This window comes from Lontra canadensis, unplaced genomic scaffold (genome assembly GCF_010015895.1).
Source record: "Lontra canadensis isolate GAN:19392208 unplaced genomic scaffold, GSC_riverotter_1.0 scaffold124, whole genome shotgun sequence".
Taxonomy (NCBI): Eukaryota; Metazoa; Chordata; class Mammalia; order Carnivora; family Mustelidae; genus Lontra; species Lontra canadensis.
The window spans coordinates 1,311,705-1,339,517 of NW_022631118.1; the positions used below are offsets into that span (position 1 = coordinate 1,311,705).

Consider the following 27,813-nt stretch of genomic DNA (forward strand, 5'->3'; position numbering starts at 1 on the left):
AGAGGGAGAAGCAGATTCCCCACTGAGCAAGGAGCCCATTGTGTGGCTTGAGCCTAGGACTCTGGGATCATGATCTGAGCCAAAGGCAGTCGCTTAACTACTGAGCCACCCAAGCGCCCCTTTTATTAAGTACTTTTATTACTTATAATGAATTTTCTCCCTCCACCATCTAGATTGTAAATCCCATGAAAGCAAGGTTTGTAGGTTTTTTCCACTCATGTATCTCCAACACCTTGAACACTTTGCCTGACATATAGTAGGTGGTTAATAGAATATTTGTTGAATGAATTTTATGTGGCGGAGCGTCAAAAGCGCTGGGTGTGGAGTCAGTTCACACTGAACTCTTTCGTGTGTCCCTAAACGCCTTCTCTCCGCACGTCAGGTCTCAGTTTCCCCTCCCGGCTCGGACCTTGCTTTCGCTACGCGTGGCCGCTGGGGGGCGGTGTCGTCCAGCGTCCCGCCCCGCCCACTTCCCCCCAGAGGCGGTGGCCGGGTGGGACCCGCCCGCTCACGGAATATAGAAGCCTGTCCCAGGCGCAGCTGCCCCAGTTGTCCGCGCGCCTGCCCGCCGGCCCCCGGAACCCAGCCATGTCCTGCTACATCTACCAGCTGCCCGCCTGGGTGCTGGACGACCTGTGCCGCAACATGGACACGCTCAGCGAGTGGGACTGGATGCAGTTCGGTGAGCGGTGCCCCTCGGCGACCCCGCCGCTAAGCCCCCCCGCTCACTTCTGTTTAAGTGGGTCCCGAATCGAGGGGCTCTTTGTGCTGCCATTCCGGACCGCGGGCTCGCCGTGTGTCCTCAGGGCGTCAACCGACCCCCCGTTTGGAGCCCTCCTGCCCCCTCCAGGGGATGGTCTGGAAGGTGTTAGGTCATCTTTGGAGTTTCTGTTAAGTTAGTCTGTTCCTAGGTAGTGAGCGGTTCGACTTTCGACTTTACTGTTTACACTAAAGCTCATCATAATAAACTCTCAGCAGCTGCTGAGCCGCTGAGCCGTTACTGTGCTTTGGGGCCCTGATGGAGGCACTTGACACGGATTATCTTCCGCGTTCCCACAAGGGCCTGTGAAGTGCGTGTTTCTCTTCCCCCGTTGTACAGACGGGGAAACGGGCTGGGAGACGTAGAGTAACTTGCCTGAGGGCGTGGCATTGCCAAGTGGCAGAGTGGGATTTGAACTTGGTGTCTGACTCCAACGGGACGTCCTAAGTCCTTGGTGTGTTTTGTTTGTTCGCGCCTGACCATCAGCTGTGAAGTCCCTGCATCTGGGGGCCGCTGCGCATGTGGTCCTAGGGTTCCCAAGCAGAGGTCTTCATTCCAGATCTCCTCCCAGCTGGTGACTTTGGACGGGTTGCTTAACCTCTCTGAGCCTTAGCTTAATCTGTGAACTGGAAGTTCTTGTGAGTAATGACAGTTGTCTAAGAGGCACCTGACACGTAACTGTCAGGTTCTAGTAAGTAATAAGGGAATAGTAACGATTATTATTTTTTTGTTCGAGTTCAGTGTAGCTGGTGCCACTTTATTTAAAAAATAACCTCTATATGTTCTTGAGAATTTAGATTATGATATGCATATATATGTACTCCTGTATATACAGGAGTATATGATATATATGTATAGTATGTGATATATATGTACAGTTGAAAAAAATAATAAAATGAACATGTATGGGTTATCCATCCAGTTTGAGCAAATAATATACATTTTTAACCTAGTGATTCTCAACCAGGGGCGATTTTGTCCCCTAGGGAGCAAATGTCTGGAGACATTTTTGATTGTCACAACTTGGGAGCATGCAGAGACTAAAGTAAAAGCTAGAGATGCTGCTAAATGCCCAGAGATGCCCAGGACAGCCCCTCCACATAGAATTGTCTGGTCCAAAGTGTCAGTAGTGCTCAGATTCAGAAATCCTGCTTTAGACCAGTAACAAAACAATACATGCTTATTGAAAAACGCTATGGGAAACAAAGACTAGCTCAAATTCCACTACACATGGATAAACATTACTTTTTTTATAGATTTTATTTATTTATTTGACAGAGAGATCACCAGTAGGCAGAGAGGAAGGCAGGGAGAGAGGAGGAAGCAGGCTCCCTGCTGAGCAGAGATGGGGGAAGCAGGCTCCCTGCTGAGCAGAGAGCCCAATGCGGGGCTCCATCCAGGACCCTGAGACCATGACCTGAGCTGAAGGCAGAGGCTTAACCCACTGAGCCACCCAGGCACCCCCAGGGATAACCATTCTTATTTGGATGCCAGTAATAATAATGAACAACAGCAACAGCAGCTAACAGTTACTGTCTCCTTAGTATGTGCTAGCAGACAGCTCTGTAGTTTATACCTCCTAGTACATAATAATAAACATTTATGTGTATGCATTTTTCACAAATCACATCAGTACACTCTAATAGCTTGCTTTTTTTTCATTTAAAATTTTCACAATTTTTTCTCCTCGCCAAACAGTGTTCTTTAGCAACATGGATTTAGGTTTTTATTTTTACTGTGTATTTTTGTTAACGATTTTTTAAAAAAATTTTTAAAGATTTTATTTATTTATTTGACAGAGAGAGATCGCAAGTAGGCAGAGAGGCAGGCAGAGAGAGAGAGACGGAAGCAGGCTCCCTGCTGAGCAGAGACCCCCCCCAATGCAGGACTCGGTCCCAGGACCCTGAGATCATGACCTGAGATGAAGGCAGCGGCTTAACCCACTGAGCCACCCAGGTGCCCTTGTGAATGATTTTTAATGGAGAAAAGCAACACATGCATTTACAAATGTAAATAATATACCAGGGGTAGAGAGGAAGGTAAATGTCTTTCCTCTTCCTGGTCTTTAGACTCCCTGGTCCTCTCCCCAGAGGCAGTCACTGGTAAGATGTCAGGGCATCTCTGAGAATGTCTGTTACCACCTGGATTTCTACACTGCACTGTGTTCCTTTGTTCCGATGACTTGTGTCTTCTCTACTTTGAATGTTTCCTGAGCAGTGGACAAATTTTGTATAAGAGACCCCCTCTAGGTTTGTTTTTGTTTTTTTTTTTTAAGTTGGTCTTGACTGTAAACACCAGAGCAACTTCTGTTCCTAACATATTTAGAAGGCACACCTGTGACTTTGTAAAAGCAGCTTTATTAAGAGATAATCTCCATAGCATATAATTCATCCATTTTTTTCTTAAAGATTTTATTTATTTGACAGAGATCACAAGTTGGCAGAGAGGCAGGCAGAGAGAGAGGAGGAAGCAGGCTCCCCACCGAGCAGAGAGCCCGATGTGGGGCTCGATCCCAGGACCCCGAGATCACGACCTGAGCCGAAGGCAGAGGATTTAACCCACTGAGCCACCCAGGCACCTCATAATTCATCCATTTAAAGTGTACAGTTCGGGCACCTGGGTGGCTCAGTGGGTTAAAGCCTCTGCCTTCGGCTCAGGTCATGATCCCGGGGTTCTGGGATCGAGCCCCACATCGGGCTCTCTGCTCGGCGGGGAGCCTGCTTCCTCCTCTGTCTCTCTCTCTCTGCCTGCCTCTCTGTCTACTTGTGATCTCTGTCAAATAAATAAATAAAATCTTAAAAAAATAAAATAAAGTGTACAATTCAATGGCTTTTAGTATATGCAGAGTATCTCCACAGTCAAACTTGGAAACATTCATCACCCCCTAGAAGAAACCTGACCCCTTCACTGTCACTCCCAACATTCCAACACATGCCTCCCATTTTCCTCATCTTTAGGCGTTGCCTATTCTGGACATTTCCTATAAATGGAATCCTATCATATGGAGTCCTTTGTGATTGGCTTCTTTCCTTCTTTCCTTAGTTTTCAGGTTTCACCCATGTGGTACCATGTATCAGTGCTTAATTTCTCTTTATTACCAAATAATATTGCACTCTATGGGTGGGCCACATTTTATGTATGCACTTAACAGTTGATGAACATTTGGGTTCTTTCCATTTTTAGCTATTATGAATAATGCTTCTATGCGCATTTGTGTCTAAGTTTTTATGCAGATGCAAGTTTTCATTTCCCTTGTGTAGACAGCTAGGAGTGGAATTACTGAGTCATATGGTCACGCTATAGTTAACATTTTGAGGAAGTGCCAGATTGTTCTTCATGTTGGCTGCACTTCTTTACATTCCCTCCAGTAGTACACGAGGGTTCCAATTTCTCTACATCCTCCCCGACCCTTGTTTTTGTCTGCCTTTTCAATTCTAGCCATCTGAGCATGCGTGAAGTGGTATCTCTCTGTAATTGTGATTTGCATTTTCCTAATGACTCATGGTGTTGAGTATCTTTTTATGTGCTTATTGGCACCATGTACATCCTCTTTGGGGGAATACCTCTGACTTTTTAAGCCCTGGAGACACCACAATTTCTCAGACTCTTCAAAGACTTCCAGGGATTATTTAGGATAGATTCCACATTCCACCAGGCCTTCCCAGTCTGTCACAATCTCACTTCACTGACTTCTGACCTCTTCTTCCACACCCACTCTTGCTCACCCTGCTCCAGCCACACTGGCCTCCTTGCTATCCCATCTGCCTGGGACATTCTTCTCCCAGTGCTCACCATAGCTGGCTTTCTAGTCTGCATTAGATTCCTCTTGCTGCTGTAACAAATTACCACAAATTTAATGGCTTAAAAACAGCACACACTTATCATGTTACAATTCTGGACGTCAGAAGTCCTAAAATCAAGGTGTCAGCAGGGTTGCATTCCTTTTGTATGCTCTAGGGTAGAGTCCATTTTCTTGCCTAAATTTTTCAGGTTCTACAGGCTGCCTACATCCCTTGGCTCACGGCCCCTTCCTCCACCTTCAAAGCCAACCGCATAAGATCCTCAAATCTCTCTCTGACCTCTGCTTCTGTTATAATAACTTTGAATCTGATACTGCTGCTTCCCTTTTATAAGGACCCTTGGAATTACATAGGCCCACTCAGGTAATTCAGGATAATCATATCTCAGGACCCTTAATGTAAGCTTATCTCCAAGGTCCTTTTTGTCATGTAAGGTCCCATAGTCATGGGTTTTCGGTTTTTTTTTTTTTTAAGATTTTATTTATTTATTTGACAGACAGAGATCACAAGCAGGCAGAGAGGCAGGGAGAGAGGGGAGGAAGCAGGCTCCCCGCCGAGCAGAGAGCCCGACATGGGGCTCGATCCCAGGACCCTGGGATCACGACCCAAGCCAAAGGCAGAGGCACCAACCCACTGAGCCACCCAGGCGCCCCAGGGGTTTTCGGGTTTTGGGGACACTGACATCTTTGGAGGTCCATAGTTGTTCAGGTGTCCGTTCATACTTCCCCTATTCTAGAGGCCTCCCCTGTCACCCTGTTTCTGTCTGTACCACCACTGTTTTGTTTCCGCTGTTCCACCTAACAAACTTTGATATTACCTTGTTCCTTATTTATTTATTTATGTCTCTCTTTCCCTGGAGAATGTAAGCACCGTGAGGGCAGGGACCACCCATCTACTTCATGCCTGTGTTCCCAGAGCCTAGCACAGCACCTGGCCAGTGTGCAGACCCTCAGTAAGTGCTTGAATAAATGGTGAGCTAAAGGCTGTAGGAGTGTTAAGGGCTTGAGGCGTGTGCCCTTCTCCCCCATTGAGATGGCTTTGAGCCCATGGTCAGTCAGCTCTTCTTGCTGGGCTGGGGCTTGCTGGGCTGGGAGTCAGCCATGAACCCCATTCAGCTGCTTCTTGCCAAGCCACAACACTGTCTGGCTTTCTCTCCATCGGAACTGGTGATTGCCATTGTCCATCTAAAGAGTCTCTGCTTCTGTGAGTTATTTTTGGGGTGGGAAGATCCTTCTTCAAGTGATTTAGAAAATCACATGGCTACACATACATGTGCTCTTTGGATCTGACAGCTGTTGGCAGATACCATGGCTGCTTCCCACTCATTTCCCTCTGATCACAGCTGCATCCGTTTTGCCCCTGGGGGAAAACGGGCTCCCTACAGCTTCCGCCACCCAGGTGTATTCCAGGGGATGAAGAGGTTCCTTTATTGTGCTAGCCTTTGTGCATAGCCCTGCTTTGTCCCTGTCAGGCTGTGTGATTTTGGGCAAGTGACTGCCTCTCTCTGAGCCTTTCATGTCCTCATCTATAAAATAGGAGTGAGTTGCTGAGAGGCTTAGGGGACATGATGTGTGGAAGTTCTTAGTGTTTTCTCTTTCTCTTAGCCAGGGAGGAGACCCATTAGTCCTGACAAGGGTCATTTGGCCATAGGGTGGGTTATTTCAGGAGGCTGTGTCTGTTCCAGAAGGCTTTGAACATGGGCAAGATTTTCTACTCTCAGGTGAGCTCATGCAGGATTCAGGGACTCAGGCCTGGAGGGATGGTCCCACATCGTGGAAACCACAAGGGACAAAAACAGTGTTTTCATAGAGTGAAGTTGGCTTAATAATTACTGCTAATGATTATGTGACACTTCCTATGTACGAAGCACTATTCCAAGTACACCTGTATATGTAACCAGTCGGATCCTCACAACAACTTCTGAGGTTCAGTTGTTATCCTCATTGGCAGATAAGGACAATGAGGCATAGGGAATGGTGAAGGGCCCTCCCCAAGTACACAGCAAGTAAGTAGCAGAATAGGATTTGAACCCAGAATCCAAAATCTGGGTCATGAACCACCATTTTTTTTTTTTAAGATTTTATTTGCTTGTTAGAGAGAGAGAGCACAAGCATGGGGAACAGCAGGCAAAGCAGGTTAGAGTGAGAAGCAGGCTCCCCACTGAGAAAGGAGCTCAATGTGGGACTCAATTCCAGGACCCTCGAATCGTGACCTGAGCCAAAGGCAGACGCTTAACCAACTGACCCACCCAGGCGTCCCATTAAATATGTATTTTTACATCTGTAGAAAAGCCTGAAAGAATAGAAGAAAAAGTATGACCAGTGCTTGTCTTGAGTTCTTCCAAGTGGGATGATCATGGGGACTTTGATTTTTGTCCTGTTAGATCTTCTGTGATCATCAGGTATTTCTTGTGTGTGTTGAGAAAAGAATTAGGAACTTCGCAGTGTCCGTGGCAGTGACTCATTCCTTCCAGATCTCTGTCTTGTCTTGACCCTGTTTTAAGGGTCTGGTTAAATGTTGGTGGGTTGCTGCCTTAAGCTACATCGCTGTCATGGGAGTACATGAACCACGAAGCACCTCAGGGCTTAGTTCCTACTTCTCTCCTGTCCTGTCGCCTATAAGGAGAGCACGTTCCCACAACACTGTGGGTGGAACATCACACCAGAGCTTCTGTTTTTCCCATTACCTCACTCTGTCTCTGAAGTGTGGGAAGTGTGCCAGTGAGCAGCCTGGCGTGCAGAGAAGGGGTGTAGGGAGAGGGTGCGGGGGAGGTGTGCCTTCCTTTTCCTTCCACTCTTTTCTCTCAGCTGCTGGAAGCAGCCCCTGACCCTGCTGACATCACTTCCCACTGACCAGGAATCTGGCCTGGGGTTTCCAGTGACTAAAGTTGTAACTGAGAACTTTCCATTCCTAACAGGCTTTCTCTATTCAGGAGGCTGTCCCAGTGGTCCCCATTTCTCCAGAGGGTGGGGCTTAGACAATGGGATCCTGTCACTCTCTGGCTCTGAGCTCTTCCGTAGTATCTATGGCCTTTAGGAGCGAGTCCAAAGGCTATAGCCTGGCCTTTGAGGCCCTTTGTGATACAGTCCTAGGCTTGATCACTTGCCTTCTCTTCCCCACTCTGTTAACTTACGTTTGTATTTTTCTTTTTTTAGATTTTATTTATTTATTTGACAGACAGATTACAAGTAGAGAGGCAGGCAGAGAGAGGGTGGGAAGCAGACTTCCTGCTGAGCAGAGAGCCTGGATGCGGGGCTTGATGTGGGGCTCGATCCCAGGACCCTAGGATCATGACCCAAGCCAAAGGCAGAGGCTTTAACCCACTGAGCCACCCAGGCGCCCCACATTTGTATTTTTCAAACAGAAATCTCCATGGGTTTCTGGCTTACCTGCCGCAGTACCTCTAGGCTTGTGACAGCCTCGAGCACAGAAGTGCTAGTAACTATTCTGCTGAATGAATGAATGACTTGATGTTCACATGGATTCCTGTTTCATGATTTCTGAAATTCTGGATCTGAAGTGTGATTCTTTTATTCCTAGTTAAGAAAAAAAAAGTCTCCTTCATTTCAGTAAATTCAGTGGGACGCACGTGACCATTCAAAATGCCATTTAGGAAGAGCAGTAACAACTCGGGAATGCTTCTGGTATAACGTTAATAAATGAGAGCAGGCCGCAGAAGCTCACGGTGGAAACAGCTGTGCCCAGAACCGATGCTCTGTGGAGGGGAGAGGAGAGTTTGGGCAAGGGAAAGTACCCTGGTGGGATGCTGTGTAACTTGCTTTACTGGAGTTTTCTCCCCTTCATTTTTCCAAGTTTTCTTTAGCGAACAACCATTCATTTTATAATGAAAAATGCAAAGGACGAATGTATTGTATTTAGTATTGCCAGCGGGAGCCCCCTGCAAATCTCATAGTGTTTCAGATTTGGCAAAGCGCTTTTAGATACATGGGCTCTCTTGATGCCTGTAACAGTTCTGTGAGGATGCTGGGCTGTGGGTTCCTGCGTTTGTTCATTAGTTCATTCGTTTGTTCATTCATTCATTCATTCATTCATTTCCCCCAGCAAGGACTAGGACCTAGGGGTGGGGAGAATGAGATGCCCAGGGCAGAATTTAAGGAGGCACCTACTCTCCAGCTTCTGAGAGTGCAGGATCAGCCCTGAGAGTGAGAACCTCCTTAAATTTTGCCTCCTGAGTGCCTCCTTTACTTCGCCCTGGGCCTGGCCTTGCCCCCACTCTGTGCCAGGTGCTGATCTCCGTTCTGGGGACCTACCAGTGGACAGACAGATAAAACTCCCTGTCCACATAGAGCTTCTAGTCTCGGAGGGGAGGGAAGAGAAATTCATTCCCTCTCCACCTACAGTCGAGGAAACTGAGGCTCCCACGGGTGAAATGCCTTACCCATAGCTAATAAGCAGCTAAAGCTGCCAGGCCCTGACCCTGTGGTCCAGTGGGCTTTCTCCTGTTTCGTGTGGCCGTGAAGTAAGTGTAGCTGATGTGCCAGTCCCACGGTATTAGGTGGAATCAGCAACCTACCTTGGGCTGCTAAAGGTGGAATTTCAGGTGTGATGAGGGGGTGAGGGAGAAGGTACTGCAGAGGAAGCCAGCCAGCCTGGGGACCCTCTGGTGGAGGCACTGCCTTCCTGATGCTAAGCAGAGCTCTGAATTGCCTTCCAGCCTCCTACGTGATCACAGACCTGACGCAGCTGCGGAAGATCAAGTCAATGGAGCGGGTGCAGGGCGTGAGCATCACGCGGGAGCTGCTGTGGTGGTGGGGCATGCGGCAGGCCACCGTCCAGCAGCTGGTGGACCTCCTGTGCCGCCTGCAGCTCTACCGTGCCGCCCAGATCGTTCTGAACTGTGAGTAACCACGGTGGCCCCGGGGGCAGCTGCCCAGGAGCCGGTTTCAGCCTGAGCTGTTCTGGCTCCTTGAAACTTATCTTCATCTTAGAAAAAAATTTAAATGAAAGAATTTACTATCTAACTAAGAAATCTGTAACGGTGGTTCCCTATGGGAGAGGGGCTTCGTGGCCACAGATCAAGCTGTTGGTGACAGACTTGACTCTGAGTTCTCTCTTACCTTTTTGATTCTGCTTCTCTCTTCCAAAAATAAAGAAAGAAATAATGATGAAAAAAAAGCTCTACATAAAAAATCCCAAAAACTCTATGATAAAAATGATTATTTATTTATTTATTTATTTATTTATTTATTGTTTAGAGAGGGAGAGGGGCAGGAGGACAGAGAGAGAGAGAGAGAGAATTATAAGCGGGCTACATGCCCAGTGTGTAGCCTGTTGTGGGGCTCTGTCTCAGGACCCTGAGATCATGACCTGAGCTGAAACCAAGAGTTGGATGCTTAACTGAGCCACCCAGGTGCCTCATTAGAACATTCTTTAACAACTGCATTGTGTTCCTTTGACAGACATGCCCTGATTTATTTACCTCAGCGCTGCTGGTAGGTGTTTAGCTTGCTTCTTAGTTTTCTCATTGACACAGTGTTGTACCCTTAGACGTATGCACCGTCTTTGCACTATATGAGTCTAGTTGGATGATAATTTTTTTTAGCATTGGAATAGCAGGGTTGAAAGTTTGTGTATTTGAAGTTTTAACTAATATCAGTATAAGTATTACTAAGTTATGCTCCTATCACTTTTACAACAATGGTGGGAACATATCTAGCAGGTACTAATTGCTCGCTACCATGAGGAGAGGCTGTAAAGCTGCAGAACTGGAGTTATGTCAAGTGCTTGGTGTTCAGCCAGTGCTCAGCAGAAGGTAGGGTGGGTTAGGGTTACTCCCACCTAGGCCTCCCTTCCCGCAAAAAGACCCCTTCAGTAGGGGGGCGGCAAGCGTGTCTTTTCTTAGGTACTTTCTAAACACTTGCCCAGTGTCTGGTGCTGTCCTTGTTTCTAGAATACAGTGATGGATAAAGCAAAAGGCCCTTTGCCTTCATGGAGGAGATAGTCTTATGAAGGTATCGTCAGTAGACCAGAAAATAAATAAGAATAATGGGTTGGAGGAACCAGGTAGGAGAACCTCCTAGAACATGTTACTTACAGAAGGGCAGTTTGAGGAGGTGAAATCGGAGGAATGGAAAGAAGACAGCCATGTGAAGAGTTGAGGTAAGAGAGCCCAGGGAAGCTTGGGGCTTTGATGGAATCAGCATAGAGCTAGTGTGGGAGGTAGAGAGCAGTACATTCTGAGCCCTGGAGACCTGAAGAAGATCCAGTGTAAGCCCTGGTGTTGTTTTGTCTGAGATTCCTGAGCTGGGAATAACATGGTTGAATCAATAGACCCAGATTCAGCACTTTCCTGATTGTTCCTCAGGCCTTTTGGAATCATGGAGGGCTTCCAGGAGGAGGGGTGGTAGGATCTAAAGCAAGGAACTGAGAGATGGCTTAGAGGGCTCCCCTCTCAGAGATGTCAGGAGAACAGGAGCCATTGGGGTGGCTCTGCAGGTGGGAGGATCTAGAGATGAAATCCAAACCAGGCTTTCAGGGGCACCATAGGATAGATCACATTGGGCATAGAAGGCCAATGCAGCAGCAGGACTGCCTCTTGCCCTTAGCCACTTAGCTACTGTCTGGGATTTAGGGTATCCGGGGACGCCAGGCTTTCCCCCCCACGCCACCATCTCATTAGATGAAGGACAGTTCCTCTGGTGGTAAGAGTCTGTGTCTGGGGGCAGGTTGTGGGGAAGGAGGATCCTGTTTACACGGAGGGGAGTGACGCATTGGTGTGAGACTCGGGCTGACCCCTGCAACCCCAGCAGTGTAATCTCTAAGTCAAGAGTGGGCACATCTCCAGACAGGACCACCCCTGAACTTCTGCAGCGTCTCTTCCTGCCTGGCTGCCTCCCCAAGCTCACTGTATTCTCATACGGGGGAGGGATGGTCTGCTCAGCCCCCAGTGCCCCCACCACGCTGGAACTTCCTGAAACCCCTCTCTACCCCACCAGCCCTTCTGTCCCGAGAGGGTTCCCTTCAGTCCTGTCAGACAGCATCCCTCCCGTCACATCTCCCCCTGAGGCCAGGTCCTCATCCTGGTCAGCTGGGGGTGCCCGGGACAGCTGAGGGTGCCTGTGGTTTTTCCAGAACATGGTGAGGTGGCATGGCTCAGCCCTCTGCTGTTACCTGGAAGGTCCCTCCCTTTCCCTGGACTTCCGTCTCCCCTCCTTGTTCACTGGAGGCGGGCGGGGTGACATCAGAGCCCCCTCTGGACACTCATGGTGCTGTGGCCCCCCCATCATCCCTTGTACCTTGTCGGCTGGTGTGACCGGGAGCTGCCCCGTTTAGCCGTGTGCAGACCCCTGGTGTCTCTGCCTCCCCAGAGCCTGGTACTGGAAGATGGGGAGAGACAATTAGCATCAAACCCCAAATATTTTTCACATTTTGAGAATTAATGATAGACTCCTAATGGGCTGGAAAAGAGGCAAGGAGGGAGGGGGCTGCTGGAGGGGGAGGAGTAATGCCACAGGAACAAATGCAGTAGGATCCAGGGGCCCAGCTTTCCAGCCCGATCTGTTTGGGGGACTGGGCAGGCGGGTCAGGGTCTACAGCACACCCTGGTTTGGTCTCTTCCTGGGTGGCTGGGATGGGATGCTGAAGGGATGTCCCAAGCTCCAAAAGCAGACAAGTACCAGGGATTGGGAAAGGCTTCTGGTTGGACATAGCAACTTGCCGTTGACGTCAAAACCTGGCAGTTGACTAATCTGGAACATGTTCTTAACGATTTGAGGTCAACAAACAGTACAGTGCCAACTTCAAAGAGACACACTCATGGCAGCGTGACACTTGGTTTTAAGCTTGAAGTGACTGAGCACTTTCAATGTGCCAGTCTTTTCCCAACAGCGCCTTGAGGTGGGCACTTTAAGGAGGAGATGGAGGCCAAAAATGGCTCCATGACTCCCCCAAGGGTGCAAGTCTGGTCACGTGTAGAGATGGAGGGTGCTTCCAGGTGTGTCTGGATCCAGCACCCTCGTTCTTAGCCTTTCTCACAGAAACCTCTTTGGGCTTCCAGACAACAGTGATAGTTTTTCTGTCACCTTCTCATTTTAGATCCCTGCTGTCCTGGTCCAGCAGCCTCCAACCGGTCAGGCCTATGCGAGTCTACCTTTGTTCCCCAAACCTCTCCACCCCCCAACACCCCCACCCCTGCTGATTAAATTTGCCTGAGGAAGAGAGACTGAGGCTTGTTCCCACATCCACAAATCCCCTGGCTGTTCTTCTGAGAGCCTGGTTGTGTTCTTACTATTGCTTTCTGTCCCCATGCAGGACACTTCCCCTTTCTGTAGCTTGTTGTTTTCCTTAGTTTAAAAAAAAAAATACCATATATCTCTGCCCCTTTGTGGAAGGATTTTCAGTTTCTGTAGTCCAACTACTCAAAGCTGTTTCCGCTTCCTTCATTGTAACATTACTTAAACCTTATTTTTCATTAACTTGTAGAAGATCGTTTATGAACTCGCTCAGCTGCTTCCAGTTTGAGAACCCGACTTCTGCCTACTGCTTCTTCTTTTTCTCCTTCTTCTTCTTCTTTTTTTTTTTTTGGTTAAAGATTCTATTTATTTGACAGAGAGACAGTGAGAGAGGGAACATAGGCTGGGGGAGGGGGAGTGAGAGAGGGAGAAGCAGGCTTCCCGCCAAGCAGGGGGCCCAACTTGGAGCTTGATCCAAGAACCAAGGGATTATGGTGTGAGCCGAAGGCAGAGGCCCAACTGAATGAGCCAACCAGGTGCCCCTGCCTACCACTTCCTAAAGAGCTTTAAGGATAGATTTGATGGAGAAGATGGGTGGGCAGAAGGGATACCAGGGTGATGGGCATTAAGGAGGGCACGGGATGGAATGAGCACTGGGTATTATATACAACTGATGACTCACTGAACTCTACCTCTGAAGCTGATAATACACTAGATGTTAATTAATTGCCTTTAAATAATTGAAAAAAAAGAGAGATTGGATAGAACTGTGCTTGAAAACCACACACACCAGAGGTCCTAGATATAAACTGGCTTCCTCGGAGACTTGCATCTCCAGATACTATATTTGCATTTGACAGAGGCCATCTGAAGACAGTGTCTGAGCTGAAAGGTGGGGTGTGGGATCCGCTAGGGACCACACTGTGTCTGGTCTCTTGAAATCAAGTCCTGGGGCTGGCTACTGGCGCGGTTGCGTAAAGAGTCAGGTCTGTGGGTGTCTGTTCCTATTTTCTTGGGCCTCATTGCCAAGACCACTGTTACTCTGTTTGTCACACTACTAACATGAGATGTTACAGGAATTAGAATAAATTAGCACAGAAAGGCTTACTACCCAAACACCCATTCCTCTGGCATATCTGTGTGCCAGGGTCAACCCCTTTTTATTCTTTGAGCCATTGCTTGGCACTTGTCTGTATTAACATTTTTGTTTCACTACTGTTACTAAGGGAAGATGGCAGTGACATTTTAGATGAGACAGAGCTTTATTTCCCTCTCCTGACAGTCCAAACTGCCCAAGACTGAATGGGCAGCATCATGGTATCAAGGATCAGATTTTTTTGGTTTTGTTTTGTTTTTTTGTAATGCTCTGCTGTCTTCGACCCCTGGCTGCCCCTCCCACCTGACAAGACTACTCTGAGCCTCACATGCATCTCCAGTTGGAACAGAAGACTTGGAAGGCGAGTTGCAAGCCTAACTTGCCTTCTAAGCCATTGGCCAGGACCTAGTCACGTGATAGCACCTAGTTGCAGGGGAGGCTGGGAAATGTAATCTGTAGCTGCGGTATTATGTGCACAACAAAAGCTTCTATTATACTAGAGGAGGAGGGAATAAATATTGGAGGGACAAGAGTCCCCTTATAATTCTCCCTTTGGGCCACCCAAATATCCACATACAGCTGTCTTCTCACGCCTAAAACATTCTCATCCTTTCCTCAAGGGAGGCAGGCCAGAGGTCCTAATCAGTTTCTTCCTTTAGGTAAAGGCCCAGGATCTGGGGTGACATGTTGTCTTCGGGATCAGCCCCCTATGGTCCAGTACCTCTCCATCAAAGAGAACTTATCTGCTACCCTTCCCCCAGCACACCCAGAACCTTGTGCTGGTATCTGAACAGGAAGCCACAATCAGAACTCTCCCATTTGAAATGAGAAACATGCTGTAGTCACTCATGTTGACAGTTGACAGATCTGGCTGGGCAGAAGTTGTCAAGGTCCCTCCCGGCCAGGGGAGTAAGCTGTTTGCTCCATCCGTCTGTACCCCCTTGTTCTCAGTAGATCAAGGATTCTCAAAGTGCAGTCCCCAGACTTCTAAGCATCAGCATCATCTTGAGCTTATTAGAGATGCAAATTCTTGGGTCTCGCCTCATCTGTTGATTCAGAAACTCCGGGGGCAGTGGGGTCCTAGGTCTGTGTTTTAACATGTGGGGTGAGGGGTGGGGGCAGGCTTTGAGGCAGAGGTAGCTTTCTCTGTGGCCTCATCTGAAGTGGGAACTGAAGAGAGGCTGTCCTTAGAGAGGGCGCCTGGGCTTTCACAGTCTACTTCCTGCTGGTCTTGAAAATATAGTTTTTTAGTTAGGCAGCCATATGTCTAGCTAAAACTTCTAGAATGTGGGAAGATGGGGGCAATGGGTATTTTCTGCCATACTAGTACTACCTCTAAATAAGGTGCTTATACTGTCCTTTTCATATTTATTAATTTGAATATTATCCACTAATTTCCTAGAAGAAGAGGACTCAGCTTATACACAGTTCCTCTCCCTTTCTAGTACATTTGTATCACAATTTTTAGTTCCTCTGTAGATTGCTTTTGCAATATTGAACTAACATCCTTACATTTCTGATTCTTTTTCCATTCAGCTCTAGGCAATGCCTATTGATTCTCCCCCTTTGTAAGATGATGTTGTCCTTTCTCTGGCCCTTTTTTACCCCATTCTCTCTACTTTCATCCTCCAGCTTTGGGCGAAGACCAGGTGTAAAGTATTCCTCCGTGAATGTTGTCACAACTCTAGGCTATGCTAAACCCACAGGGAAGAACTGGGTCTTGGATGAAACCCTAATCTCTGGATCAGGACGGGAAGGGGAATGCTGTCTCTGTGTCCTGGTTGACAGATGTCTTGCTATGGGGAAAGTAATGTGTGTTTAAGGCATCTGCAGGGCGAATCATAGTCTATAGGAGCGTTTCCCAAACCATGTGCCTCAGAAGAGTGCTCCAGCAAGATATGCCCCCTACAAAGGGTTCATGAATAACTAAACTTGGGAGATCCTGTATGCTCTATCAGTGCCCCCTACCCTTGGAGATTCGTAATGCAAACCGTTGTATTAAGGCTCTGAGAAGTCCTGCAGCGAAGAGATCTATTTGGGCCAGTGTTTTCCATTTGATTCCATTTGATTGTGGAACCCCTTTTCATTTGATGCTTATAAATAGTCCCACAGAACCAACCAACACACTCTGGGAATCACTGCTCTAGTGAAATGGTGACCATAGTGACATTGCTGGGCATTTCAAGGGAGCTTCGTGATGGAGAGATTGGGGGATCGGGGACAGATTTTTAGGGTCAGGCCAGCATTCAGCATCAGATGAGTCTAACGCAGGGGACCAGGACTAACCATCACCCTGGGGCTTAAAACATGAAGGTCCTACTCCTGAAAGGGACTTTTCCAGACTACCTGGCTTAGGAGGGGACTATGTGCCAGGCTCCAGAGCCTAAGTTTTAGGATCTTGTACATGCAGGAGCAGGAATCAAGGCAGAGGCCATAGTCTCAGAACTGTGGCTCCCAGCCAGAGGCAGGTCAGCTATCGTCACTACTGAGATGTAGAGCTCATGAAATGACACCAAAGGCAGGTCTAGGAACCGAGCCTGCCGATGGTGAGGATCAGATGTCTCTAGCTGAGAACCAGCTGTGCCTAACCTGTGAGATAAAACTCTGCTCCCTTCCTCCCCACAGCGTGTTAGATGCATGGGAGCTGGGCCAGAGAGTAAATGATGATCTAAAGACATATTTTTCAAGTGCCTACTTGCTAGGTACTAGGGACATGGCAGTGAAAATACAGACAAGCTCCTGGACCTCAGGGAGCCTGCAGTCTACTGTGGGAGACACATCCTGACAGGAGAGTGACATGGAGACCGTAACCACCCACAGGGCTGGGTGAGGGCTGTGGTGAGCTGGAAGAGGGCAGAATTTGATCTTAATGGGGAAGTTTCCCTGAGGGCAAAAACCTGAACCTCTGGTAGATGTACAAGTGATACTAGAGAGTGAGGGACCACTGATCATTTCTAGGCAGAGGGCACAGCACATGCAAAGCCCAGAGGTGAGAAGGGGTGATGTTTGAGGACCCAGATGGAGGCCACGGGGGCCTCAGCAGGAGGGCTGTGCGGCAGGCTGAGCCTGGGGAGAGGACAGGGTGCAGAGTCAGGTCACCCAAGGCCTTGCAGGCCGCAATCAAGGGGCTGCTTTCTCAGGGAGGAAAGGGAAGATCTTGGAGGGCTTGTGCCTGAAGTATGCCCATTGTTCTGGCCACTGTGTGGAATAAGGGCCTGCGAGGTTCTGAGGTTCTGAAGGGATTGGGAGGTGACCAGGGTTTTATCTTTCCTCCTGCTGCTACCATCTTCCTGAGAGTTTTCTTTTGACTTTTGCAGTTTTCACACAGTCTCATTCGGTTGTGCAACCTTGATGTTTTCTAACGTTTGGTTTGGTGTCTCAGCCAGAGTCATTTCCTTCCTGGAGCTGGGCTGTCACTGAATGGGGAATTTTTGGCTGTCGCCTAAAGGGAAACAAGATAATTTTTCTCTTTCCCAAAGAGCCTGAGCTGTTGCAAGGGCCAGATTGGGCTGGTGCTTTTGCTCTCTTGGAAGGCTTCCCAATATCTGCCCCTTTTCAAGCTAGGGAATGACAATGAATGGCTAGAATTCAGGGCGACTGGAGAATTGCCCTGGAGGTGGCAGTATGTTTGGCCAAGACCCCCCAGGCCAGGAGTCTGTCTATTTGGTTCTAGTTATAACTTGTATTTAGCATCTAATATGTGCTAAATATGTGCCAGGTAGACATCTTACCTCATAAATCTTATTATTCCCCTTTTATAGATGTGGAAACTGAGGCTCAGAGATTAACTAACATGATGAAAGCCTCCTTGTTAGTAAGTAATGGGCTGGGGTGTGGACCTAGCTCTACTTGACCTGAAACCCTACTGGTGTAGGTCACTGGATGGCATCAGGTCTCACTTTTCCCCTCTGTAAAATAGGTACACATATTGCCCTGTCTATTCTTATAAACTGGGAAGCTGCAAAACACAAGAGGTTGTGAGGGTTTTAAAAAGTTAGTGCTGATGGGGGCACCCAGGTGGCTCAGTCAGTTAAGTGGCTGCCTTTGGCTCAGGTCATGATCCCAGGATTCTGGGATCAAGCCCTATGTCGGGCTCTGCTCAGTGGGGAGCTGAGCTTTTCCCTCCCCTTTGCCTGCCACTCTGCCTACTTGGGCTCTCTCTGTCAAATAACTAAATAAAATCTTAAAAAAAAAAAAAGTTAGTGCTGGTGGCTCAGGACAGGTCACCTGCCTTTCCTTCCACACATTAGTTACTCCACTGGAACACAGTGAGGCTTTAATCACTGTGGGGATGTTGGGGGGTTGTGTGAGAATGAACAGAACATATGTGAAATGCATCTAAATCAGTCCCCAATTTTTTAGAGAGGGAAGGTGAGAGCTGGAATGAAAGGAGCTGCCCTTTGGCTGAACCCCTGTTCAGTGCTAAGCTAGTGTAATTAGGCTCCTGTGGGTTGCAAGTTTTGAACACACATTGAGATCATCCATTAACCAGGATAGGCTACGTTATGTTGCAGTCACAGATAAAGCCTGAAATCTCCGTTATTCAACACAACACAGACTAATTTCTTTTTTTTTTAAAATTAATTAATTAATTAATTTGACAGAGAGAGAGATCACAAGTAGGCAGAGAGGCAGGCAGAGAGAGAGGGGGAAGCAGGCTCTCTGCTGAGCAGAGAGCCCGATGTGGGGCTCCATCCCAGGACTCTGAGATCATGACCTGAGCTGAAGGCAGAGGCTTAACCCACTGAGCCACCCAGGCGCCCCCTACACGGACTAATTTCTGAAAGTCCAGTACTGCCTCCTGCGTTCTTGGAGCTGGCTCTGTCTTCTCGAACACACGGCTTCCAGGGTCAGTGTGACTGGGGAAGAGAGACCTGAAAGGAGACTCACTGGCTCTTCATTGCTTCCTCCAGAAAGTGATGGTAGCATTTCCGCTTAAAACCCATTGGCCAGAACCAGTCATGTGGCCCCAGCTTACTTGCAAGGGAGGCTGGGTATGAGAGGGAGAAAAGGACTGTTTGGTAAGCAACGTCTTGCCTATAGGTTACTTCAGTTCACGGGAGTTGATGATGAGGTTCTACCTAATCACGGCCTGCGGGGTCTCACATAGTCTAACCCTTGCCCAGCACTTTCATCTCATCTGTGCCACTTTCCCCTTCATTCATTCAGCTCAGCCACTAGAGTCATTCTTCATTTGAGGAGATACACCAAGCTGTTTTCTGCCTTAGGACCTTTGCATATGTTCTCCTGAGAAGGCTCATTCCTCCCTGACTCTTTTGTATCTTCCCATGGCTAATTCATCCCATCATTTGAGTCTCTGCTGAAATGGTTTTTGCCCACAGAAGCCTTCCCTGGCTAAGCCGTATAAATCAGTCTGTCGGGTACCCCTCCCTGTGTGCGTATTAGTTTTCACCAGAGAACTTCTCCCAGTTGATAATTAGAAATCTCTTATTTAACTAGTTTAATGTTGGGATCATGTCAGTTTTGTTAATGGATGGCATCCTCAGAGCCTAATACAATGACTGAATGAATAAATTAATGAATGAGGAAGGGTAAATCATTTTAGCAGCTGGTAGAGTACAGGTCCAACGGAGAACCAGAGATAGAGCAATTAGGAAGGTCCATTAGGAGGTTATTCCCTCAGAGTTACTTAATTTTTATCTAGCTTGAGTTGGGAGCTTTGAGTACTCTGTGTTCGTGTGTGTGTGTGTGTGTGTGTGTGTGTGTGTGTGTGTATCGGTGTTGGACTTTGGATATCCAGGAAGGTCCAGCCCAGAGATTAAAAGGGGAAGGAAAAAAGAGGGCCCAGAAAACTATGTTTGTCACTGATATGCCAGCTGGCACCAGGGTTCTTTAGTTATGGCTGAGTCACTTTTATCTGTTCTAGAAGGATCCATTTCAGCCTCATGAGTCAGCTGAAGAGTAAGAATGCACATATAATTATTACATCACTATTTATCATGAGGGCTGTGAAGGGAGGGAGGGATTTCCAGGTTGTGCTCACTGAGGAAAGAGCTCATTGACAGTTAGTTTGCTCAAGTGTTTCCTGAATTAAATATGCCATGCATAGAGGCGCCTGGCTGGCTCAGTCCTTAGAACATGTGACTCTTGATCTCAGGGTTATAAATTTGAGTCTTGTGTTACATGCAGAGATTACTTGAAAATAAAATCTTTAGAAAAAAACAGGTCATGCATATGAGAAAGCACTTAGGACAGAGCCTGACCTGTGGTTGCGGAAGGTGGTGATAGCCGCAGGAAATAAGAATAATAGCTTTTCACTGTCTCATGCTTGCTCATTTCATCCTCACGGCTGCTCTATGGGAGTTGGGATTTGGGTCCTCATCTCACTTGTCGCATGAGACAGAATGGTTACCTGGCCAGGGAGCCCAACCCCGACTGATGGGAAGCATGTGAAATGCTGTGACAAAGCCAGAAACCAAACACTTAAGCCTGAAACCCATCCCTCTGGAAAGTTCCTCCAGGGAACTTTTGAAAACATCCAGACTCTGATTTAATTTTTCTGAGAACATATATGTCCATCCCTCATTGCTCACAGCCACTGAAACTCTTCCTTCAGACCCTGGCAACCCCTCCCCATCCCTGGGAGTCTTGGCAGAGGGGACCCCAAGCTACCTGTCCTCTCGTGTGTGACAAGGTTGGCTGCTGATGGCACAGGCAGGCAGAAGCAGGTTGCACCTCTCTTCCCGCTGGGTTCCCCTATTACTTTGCCCCATAGCCACGGTGCCTTCCGAGACCGTACCACTGCCTGCTGACAGTCACAGTTTCCATTCAAGCGTTTAAAATGCTGCCCAGGGCACCTGGGTGGCTCAGTGGGTTAAAGCCTCTGCCTTCGGCTCAGGTCATGATCCCAGGGTCCTGGGCGCGAGCCCTGCATTTGGCTCTCTGCTCAGCAGGGAGCCTGCTTTCCCCTCTCTCTCTGCCTGCCTCTCTGCCTACTTGTGATATCTCTGTCTGTCAAATAAATAAATAAAATCTTAAAAAAAAATTGCTGACCATAGCCATTCACTCCAAATGCTTCCTTCACAGCCCCTAAGTTGGGAGTCAGAGGTTCTTTCTCTGCACACTTTGGGCAGGGACAGAGGGCAGAGGATGGCTGTTTGCATAGTCTGTGCCCTGTCCCCGTCCTTGGGCTGGCCAGGTTTACCTATCTTATCCCACTGAGTCCGAGGCAGTCCTGGGACAGGACTCCACAGATAGATGCAAATGATTCTCAGGGTTAAAAAACTAGCCCTCGGCACAAGGTGGGAGCAGTAGTGGCTGGACCTGGAAACTGAGGGGAGCTTCCCCACCCTTATGCTCGGTTCTACTCTATGATTACAATTTATATTTTTGGATCTCATGATGCTGTGGAATCAACGTGACGTGTGTAGAATCACTTTCCGAGAATATAATCTCAGGGATAAAAGCACAAAACTGCACTTAGAGCTCGGTCGTAGGAGTGACATCACCCAGCATGGTGCCAGCCTCCCCTTGGCAGACGGGAAACCTGCGGGGGAGATTTAATGTTTGTGACAGCCCTTTCTCACTAACGTTTTGCCTCATCCTGTCATCGATATTCTATTTTTACTTCAATAAGCACGCGGGTGTGGCAGCCTGAAGAGTGGGCGTCATATCCGGCCAGCCATGAGAGATCAGGTCGCCAGGCATGAAAGGTAGAGAAGCCACATTGTCTCCCTCTCTGGGTTGATGGTGGGAAGGGAGGCCCACCCAGGCCCACTGCCCACCTTCTGACTTGGATGAGGCATCAGCAACGCAAGAAGAGAAGTGGAGATGTTTTGCCTCTTATTTATTTATTTATTAGAGACTTTTATCTATCTGAGATAGTGAGCAAACCAGAGAGCACTAGAAGGGGGAGGGATAGAAGGAGAAGCAGGCTCTCTGCTGAGCAGGGAGCCCACCACAGTGGGCTTTATCCCAGGAACCTGGGATCGTGACCTGAGCCGAAGGCAGACACTCAACCGACTGAGCCCCCCCAGGCATCCCTGTACCTCTTATTTATTGTCAATACCTCAAATACATCTGAAAGGTCCCAGTTTGCTGAGACAGGGGGTTTCACTGGAAACTGAAATTTGTCATCGGATTGTTACCGTGGGCCTGACGTGGGACTCTGTCAGCTGACCTCTGTGGCGCATATGACCCTGAGAGGTTGACTAGGTGGGAGGGTAGGTGTCAGACTGGAATGTGCTAGCGGTAGCCCCTGCTGAGGCCACAGGACAGTTCTCCCCTTCCCATGTGGGGTCCCCCACCCCTGAGTGCTGGCACATGACCCACTGTGCCAGCTGTAGGCCCACTGTGTGTCACTGCGAAAGAACAAGAAAAGCAAAGAGAAAAGCTGAACTCTTCCTTAGGATGAAGACATAATGAGGTCTTTTATGTCCCACATGGATGGAGGCCCTAGAGATCAGCCACAGGTGGGCTGGTGGCCTCAGTGTTCCTGCCACATACGTCCTGACAGGCAAAGATTTGCGCAGAAAGAGAAGTAAAAAAAAGTCCCCAGCAGTAGTAGGTCTCTGCTGTGGTGAGGTCAGGCCAGGATGTTCACCCTCCACCTCCCTCTGTCCCCTCAATGAGGAAACCAGGGCTCAGCCAGGCCTCAGGGGAAGGTGCTGGTGCTTCTGGGCTCACAGACAGGTCAGGGTGCAGGTGGGACCTCCAGGAAGTGGTGCAGCTGGGAGCATTCCTTCAGTTGGGGCCTGGCCTCTATGGGAAGTTGCAGTCTGAGGTCCCCTTCAGCAGCAGGCCTGGCCCACCCAGTGCGAGGGGAGCTGGGGCTGTCACTGTCACTGGCCTTGCATGGAGGAGCCTCCTTGGCCCTTCTGCTCCATACACAAATATCTTGGGACACCACTGAGGTGGCCCTTTGAGGAACACAGGATTGTCCCCTCACCCCAGGGTGGTTTGTGGATAGAGGATGTTGGAAGAGGCCCCAGGCCAGAGAGAGGAGACTCTGAGTGGCATGGGGTGGTCCCTTCCTCTTGGGGACAGGGGCACAGGGTTCATGTCATACCACCTGGGAGTAGGTGGCTCTGTCCCCAATCTGCTCACCAATTCGCTTTCACAGCTGGTGCTCGCTTACTATGTCATTTTGCACAAGGGCCTGTGAAACAAATGGAATGATACCACAAAAGGCAAAGGTGTGTGACTCCATGGGTCCCACCTGCATGGCTGCTGCTGGGGAGGACTCCCCCACCCCCCACAGGCTCTCAGTTTTGGCCAAAAGGACCTTGGCCTGGGGGATGGGATGGGGGCAGCTTGGCCCATGGACAACCCTCTGAGGGACTGGGGACCCCAGATGGGAAGTAATAAAGCGTGTGTTCTCCTGGGGGTCCCCTCTGTGGGTGGAGTCCTGCCCACAGCCCTGGCCTCCCCCACCTTCCTGCCTCAGTGCTCCTTTCTTCTACCTTCTTCCTCGGGCGGGTCCCTTCCTTGCTACTTCCAGGGTTGTGGTGAGAATACTTGTAGTGAAAATATCAAGAACACATCGTAAACAGTGGGTGGCAAGAAACAGAAGTGAGTCAGATCTGAATGTAGAGATGGCCTGCTTGCTAATCTGGGTCAGATGGATTCCCCAGAGCAAACAGCTACTCACTCTAGCTCGAAAGACCCAGTGCTGGTCATTACTGCAGCAAGCTAGCTTGCTTCCTGATTTTTTTGTCCTTAGGAAACGTACTTTACTTTGCAACCAGTGCATCGTCATTGTTGAAAAATTCTACCGTGTGAATAAACAGAAAGCCAACCCACCTACCAACCCACCCGTAGTGTAAAATCACTGATAATCACATTACCCAGAAATAATCACTGTTCACATTTTATGTATGTTCTTCATTTTCTTTTTCTGTTCATACACAGATGTCTTCTATACCGTTACACATATTTTACCGAAAACTGGCTACATATTCTGTAAGCTCTGTTGTCACTCAATGGTGTAGTAATACCTTTCCATGTCAATGGGTAGGGTAGACACAGATATTTTTTTAGTTGCTGTTAAAGTGAGAAAAAAAAAAAACCCAACACCTACACAAATTAAAAAACTTAAATGAGCAGTCACATTTCTAGAGACAGAAAATAGAAGGTGGGTGCCAGGGGTTGTGGGGGAAGGGATGGGAAGTTTTCTTTTTCTTTTTTTTTTTTTTTAAGATTTTATTTATTTATATGTCAGAGAGAGAGAGAGCACATGAGTGAGCACAAGCAGGGGGAGCACAGGAAGAGGCAGAGGGAGAAGCAGGCTCCCTGCTGACCAGGGAGCCCAATGTGAGACTCGATCCAGAACCCTGGGATCATGACCTGAGCCGAAGGCAGACGCTGAACTGACTGAGCCACCCAGACATCCCGGGAAGTTGGTTTTTAATGGGGACAGAGTTCAGTTTGGGAAAGCGGAAAGGTTCTGGAGGTGGGTGGCAGTGATGGTTGTACAACAATCTGAATGGACGTAATGCCGCTGAACTGTGGGCTTAAAAATGGCACAGGTGGGGGGCACCTGGGTGGCTCAGTGGGTTAAGCCTCTGCCTTCGGCTCAGGTCATGATCTCAGGATGCTGGGATCGAGCCCCACATCGGGCTCTCTGCTCAGCGGGGAGCCTGCTTCCCCCTCTCTCTCTCTGCCTGCCTCTCTGTCTACTTGTGATCTGTCTGTCAAATAAATAAATAAAATCTTTAAAAAAATGGCATAGGTGGTAAATTTTATGTCATGTGTATTTTACCACAATAAAAAAAATATATAAAATAAATTATTTAAAAACAGTGTGAATGATTCAAAGTTGTGTTAAAGACTCCCGTCCTACCCTCCTTACACTCAATATGTGGGCTGTTGAAGAGATAACTGATACTTTAAAATTATAATAGCAACAAGGATGTTCCCGTGTTAGAGCTGAGCAGGTCATACACACTGTGTCACTTAATCCTAGGGAAAGGGGTATGAGATCAACAGAGCTGGTTTCCATTCCAGAACCTGAACTCTAAACAGCTCAGCTCTGCTACCTCTTTTTTTTTTTTTTAAGATTTTATTTACTTATTTGACAGAGATCACAAGTAGGCAGAGAGGCAGGCAGAGAAAGGGGGAAGAAGTCTCCCTGCTGAGCAGAGAGCCTGATCTGGGGCTGGATCCCAGGACACTGAGACCATGACTCGAGCTGAAGGCAGAGGCTTAACCCACTGAGCCACCTAGGCTCCCTGCTACTTCTTTTTTTAATATTTTATTGTTAGGGCACCTGGGTAGCTCAGTCAGTTGGGTGTCTGCCCTTGGCTCTGGTCATGATCCTGGAGACCTGGGATTGAGCCCCACATTGGGCTCTCTGCTCAGTAGGGAGCCTGCTTCTCCCTCTGCGCGTCCCCGCCCCAACTTGTGCATTCGCTCTTTCTTGCTCACTCTTTCTCTCAAATAAATGAATAAGATCTTAAAAAAAAAAGATTTTATTTTTAAGGAAGCTCTATACCCACCCTGGGTCTCAGACTCATCCCAAGATCAAGAGATCCACGCTCCACCAGCTGAGCCAGTCAGATGGCCCTGCTACTTCATTCATAACATAATTTTATTTTTATATTTATTTAAAAGATTTTATTTATTTATTTGACACACACAGAGAGAGAGCACAAGTAGACAGAGAGGCAGGCGGAGGGAGAGGGGGAAGCAGGCTCCCTACTAAGCAGAGAGTCCCACATGGGGCTCAATCCCTACCCTGAGATCATGATTTGAACTGAAGGCAGAGGCTTAACCCACTGAGCCACCCAGATACCCCAATTTTATTTAAGATATAATAATAAGGGGTGCCTGGGTGGCTCAGTCATTTAAGAGATCATTGTAAGTCATTGTCAGGGAAGGAGAAAGTCACCCATCATCTTCCACTCAGCCTCCTCACTACTTTAGTGCATTCCCTGTAGCCTTTTTTCTTATGTTTCCACCCTCTTCTTCTACTTGTGCAGGCAGCCTCCGGGTTGGTGCCACCTACAGAGGGGCCTTGGGGGGCTGTGGGGAAGGCACAACACTGGTATCCCAGTACTTCTGCTGAGCCAGTCCAGTGGGGGTGGTGAAACCAGCCCTAGCTTTGAATCTTACCAGTTGTTTGATTGGAGATAAATCATTTCACCTATCTGAAGCTCAATGTGCTTAAAAATAAAATGCAGACAATTCTGTCAGCCACCAGAGATTATTGTGAAAATCAGTCTCTGTGGTTCCTTACAAGTGTAGTACCATGTATTCTTCGGCATTATTGTTCTTTTTTTTTTTCTAATATTTTATTTATTTATTTGACAGAGAGACAGAGGGAGAGAGATCACAAGCAGGCAGAGAGGCAGGCAGAGAGAGAGGGGAAGCAGCCTCCCCGCTGAGCAGAGAGCCCGATGCAGGGCTCAATCCAGGACCTGAGCCAAAGGCAGAGGCTTAACCCCCTGAGCCACCCAGGTGCCCGGCATTATAGTTCTAGTCCTAAAGCTTGGGTTTGAAAAGCTTTGCCTCTTGGTAACAATGGGTTTTGTTTCGAGAGAGACACAGTTTACCTGTTAGAGGAATTGCTACTGGAGGGAGACTCAAAGGCTGGAGATGTTTCATCCTAGCCCCACCTGATGCATGTGCGAGCAAGATGGAGGCTGGCCCTAGAATTCCAGGGCCCCTGTTTCTGTGGTTCTCAAATATGGGTCCACCCCAGACCACCCGATGGTGAAGGGCCTTGAATGCAGGGCTCTGGACTTTGGGTTTTGTCTGGAAGTTAATGGGGAGATACAAGGATCTGGGAGAAAAGTGTGTGCTTCATCTGAACTGTGGGAGTTCATAAAGGCTTTAAACAGGGAAGTGAAGAGACAAGAGTTGTATTTTAGCAAGATGTGGCCTGGGCAGGGGTCTGGAGGCTGCCCCAGATGGAGGTGGCTGCTGGCCGGTGAAGACGATGCCAGGACAGCGGTGGGGGAGGCGAGAGGAAGCTGTGTCACAGACTACATCTGGGCTCTGAGGAGCTGGTCGGGAGCTGGTGTAGATATGCCCTCACACCACCTTTGGGGTTTCTCACCTTGGTGCAAAGGGGAAGGGATTCTTCTCAAGAACCAGGGAACCTCCAGCCAGACTTCTTTGGCCAGTCCTGCCTGTCCAGGCCATGTGATCTTTGGCCAGTCACTTAACCTGCTCAGGCCTCAGTTTCCTCATTTCTAGTGGGGATGAAATGCAAACAGCTTGTGAGGATTTGAAGGCTGCACAGCTGGGTGTGGCATGCTTAGCGTTCTTTGGGGCTCTTTGCAGGGTCCCCATCTGTAAGACATGATTCCATGCTCGTGGAAGGGGAAGCTGTAGGACCACCAGACTTTCTTATGTAGGGGCTCCCCTAGGGACTTGATGGGGTGAAGATGTGTAACTTCCTCCCATGTTCGGGGAAATGTATAGTTGATGAAAAGCCCTTCCACATCTATGTTCCCATTACCTTCCTCTTAACAGCCCTTTTGGACAGGCACCCTCTCCAGATTATTTACTTATTTATTTGAGATAGAGCTAGAGCTATTTATTTGAGATAGAGATAGAGCTAGAGCTATTTATTTGAGATAGAGCTAGAGCAAGTGAGCAAGCGAGTGAGCGAGAAAGAGCGTGGTGGGGGGAAGGGGTAGAGGGAGAAGCAGACACCCCGCTGAACAGGGAGCCTGATGTGAGGCTCAATCCCAGGACCCTGGGATCATGACCTGAGCCAAAGGCAGATGCTTAACCCACTGACCTACACAGGCATCCCAACCTTCTCTACTTTATAGCTGAAGAAACAGGCTCAGAGGAGAGGGTCTTGTCTAAGTTCACAGCGCTGGTAGGATTGGAAGCTAGTTTTGGGTGACTCAATGTCAGAGCCGGACCCATCACAGGAAATTGTCATGTCCCCCCAGTACATACATGGGGAGGCTGAGGCCAGGAGGGGAAGAACTTACCCGGCCACAGTGAATTCAAGATGGAGCCAGGAACAGAGCCCAGATCTCTGACTTG

At 48.3% G+C, this 27,813-nt stretch overlaps 1 protein-coding gene across 3 annotated transcripts in view; it reads left to right on the plus strand.

Annotated features, from left to right (window-relative positions):
* Positions 1–533: 533 nt before the first annotated feature.
* IRAK2 (interleukin 1 receptor associated kinase 2) overlaps positions 534–27,813 on the plus strand; it is a 60,534-nt gene continuing 33,254 nt past the window's right edge. For all 3 annotated transcript variants that reach the window (XM_032841692.1, XM_032841693.1, XM_032841694.1), the window contains exons 1-2: positions 534–682; positions 9,236–9,418. In XM_032841692.1, coding sequence (XP_032697583.1) covers positions 589–682; positions 9,236–9,418 — 277 coding nt within the window. In that variant the 5' untranslated portion in view covers positions 534–588. The remainder of the gene's footprint in view (positions 683–9,235; positions 9,419–27,813) is intronic.